This window comes from Lycium barbarum, chromosome 2 (assembly GCF_019175385.1).
Source record: "Lycium barbarum isolate Lr01 chromosome 2, ASM1917538v2, whole genome shotgun sequence".
NCBI lineage: Eukaryota > Viridiplantae > Streptophyta > Magnoliopsida > Solanales > Solanaceae > Lycium > Lycium barbarum.
In genome coordinates this window covers 1,628,529-1,630,775 of record NC_083338.1, presented here as the reverse complement: position 1 = coordinate 1,630,775, position 2,247 = coordinate 1,628,529, and the positions used below count along the sequence as shown (strand labels likewise).

Sequence of the window (2,247 nt, the reverse complement as noted above, 5' to 3'; positions counted from 1 at the left end):
ATCCAACGGCCCGCAACATTCACAATTCCCTTTATAAACTTCGTTTTAAAACCCTAATAAACCATACCGCTTTTCAGCTGCCTCTATTCACTCTTCCTTAATTTTCGCAAAAATGGTGAGTTTTCGCTATAACAATTCGAATTTACTTTTTTTTTTTTTTTATAATATTAATATGAGATTTTGCGTTAACATTGTTTGTTATAATTGTTAGTTAAAGTTGTATTTGGACATATATATATAGATATATATATTTATTTATTTTCACTGTTAATAAGTTTGAAGTTTTGTGCTGAAACGTCTACTGGGAGAAACTATTTACGCCACATAGCCGATATTTTGAGTTTGTTACCAGTTTAGCCAATTTTTGTGTATAAACAATTTTTATACGCTTTTGAGACATTATGTATAATACTGTATAATATTGTATGACATTGTATATTAGGCTATGTGGCGTAATAATGTATGTCGGGCTGTATATTTTTGAAAATTTCCCTTCCAAAAGGAAAAATTATGCTCTATCTATGTTTACTGGGAGAAACTATTTACGCCACATAGCCGATATTTTGAGTTGGTTACCGGTTTAGCCAATTTTTGTGTATAAACAATTTTGCTAGAAAGTTAAACTATATCATTTGGAATTTACTTCTATGTTCTTGAAATTAATTTCAGAATTTTGCGTCAACATTAGCTGTAATAATTTGAAGTTAAGTTGTGTTTGGCCATATATTTCACTGTTAAAATGTTCAAAGTTTTGGGCTGGAAAAAGCTAAGTTGTTGGAAAATTAAGCTGGGATAAACTATTTACGCCACATAGACCAAATTTGAGTTTGTTACCCTGTTTACCCATATTTGTGTATAAACACCTGTTATATACACTATGTATAATGCTTTCCAGCAAGTATAACGTTGTAATATGGCTACGCGGCGTAATATTCTATGTTGGTCTATGTATGTTTCAAGATTTCCCTGTTTTTGGAAAATTACACTCGTATGTTTATGGGGAAAATTATTTACACCACGTAGACCAAATTTGAGTTTGTTACCCGGTTTAGCCCATATTTGTGTATAAACACTTTTCATACACTTATGCAAGGTTTACATTATGTATAATGTTGTATAATATTGTATATAGGGCTATGTGCCTTAATATTTTATGTTGGGCTGTATATTCTTGAAAATTTTCCCCTTATAATTAGAAGTCAAAATTGTGTTTGGGCAAATATATATGTCACGGTTAAAAAAGTTTGAAGTTTTGTGCTGAAAAAAAACTGATTGAAACCAGCTTTTCAAATTTTGAGAACTCAACAATTTCCTTCTGAAATAACTATATCGATTCGAATTTTGTTCTATGTTCTTTATATTAATTTCAAATTTTGCTTTAACATTTTTTTTGTTATAATTGGGTTTTTAAGGTTCTTCCAAATGATGTCGACTTGTTGAACCCTTCAGCCGAGCATGAGAAGAGAAAGCACAAGCTCAAACGTTTGGTTCAATCTCCTGACTCTTTCTTCATGGTAAAAATGATTCTTCAATGCGTTTATATACTTTGAAATCATGTATTTGTCTTTTGAATTATTGAAATTGATGTGCAATTTGTTTGTTTTTCTGTACTCTAGGACGTCAAGTGCCAGGGTTGCTTTAACATGTAAGTTCTGTTTTTCCTGTTGCTCATTTTTCTTAGTTGTCGTTTGGACATGAATTGATAAGAGATTTGAAAAAAGTAGTATTTAAAGTTAAGTTGAAAAACAGTATTTGGGAGTTGAAGTTGTGATTTGATAGACATTTTGAGTTATTAAAAAGTTGAATTTTGTGCTTTAAAAACTGGTCAAAACCAATTTTCAGATTTGTAGAACTCGTGTTAAATAATTAATGTCCGCCTTTAGTGTTTGATGTTTGAACAAATATATGTGCAGAACGACGGTGTTCAGTCACTCGCAGACAGTGGTGGTATGCGGGAACTGCCAGACAGTGTTGTGCCAGCCGACTGGTGGGCGTGCAAGACTCACAGAAGGTTGTTCTTTCAGGAGAAAGGGAGACTAAGTGCTTTTAGAGTTGAAGTGAAAGTGAAAAGTTTATATGGGAAACAAAGTCAGTTTTGGTGTATCCTGTTTTTGTTTATGATCTTTTAAGAACAAGGATTTTGAGTCTACAATGGCTGATGATGTTTTGTTTTCAATTAAATTGGGTTTCACGCTTGGATTTTGAATTTTGCTATATATTAGTAGTTCTATGTGGCGATTCCTGAAA

The 2,247-nt window shown here is 32.0% G+C and overlaps 1 protein-coding gene across 1 annotated transcript; it reads left to right on the top strand.

The window, feature by feature from the left end:
- LOC132625788 (small ribosomal subunit protein eS27y-like) lies at positions 1 to 2,247 on the top strand. The gene is made up of 4 exons (XM_060340360.1): positions 1 to 115; positions 1,413 to 1,514; positions 1,617 to 1,645; positions 1,914 to 2,247. Exons 1-4 carry the CDS (start codon positions 113 to 115, stop codon positions 2,038 to 2,040), a joined length of 261 nt encoding a protein of 86 aa, XP_060196343.1. The 5' UTR covers positions 1 to 112; the 3' UTR covers positions 2,041 to 2,247.

Coding starts and splice junctions, on each gene's coding strand:
- LOC132625788 (XM_060340360.1), top strand. Junction 1,515..1,616: donor CTCCTGACTCTTTCTTCATG/GTAAAAATGATT, acceptor TCTGTACTCTAG/GACGTCAAGTGCCAGGGTTG. Junction 1,646..1,913: donor TGCCAGGGTTGCTTTAACAT/GTAAGTTCTGTT, acceptor ATATATGTGCAG/AACGACGGTGTTCAGTCACT.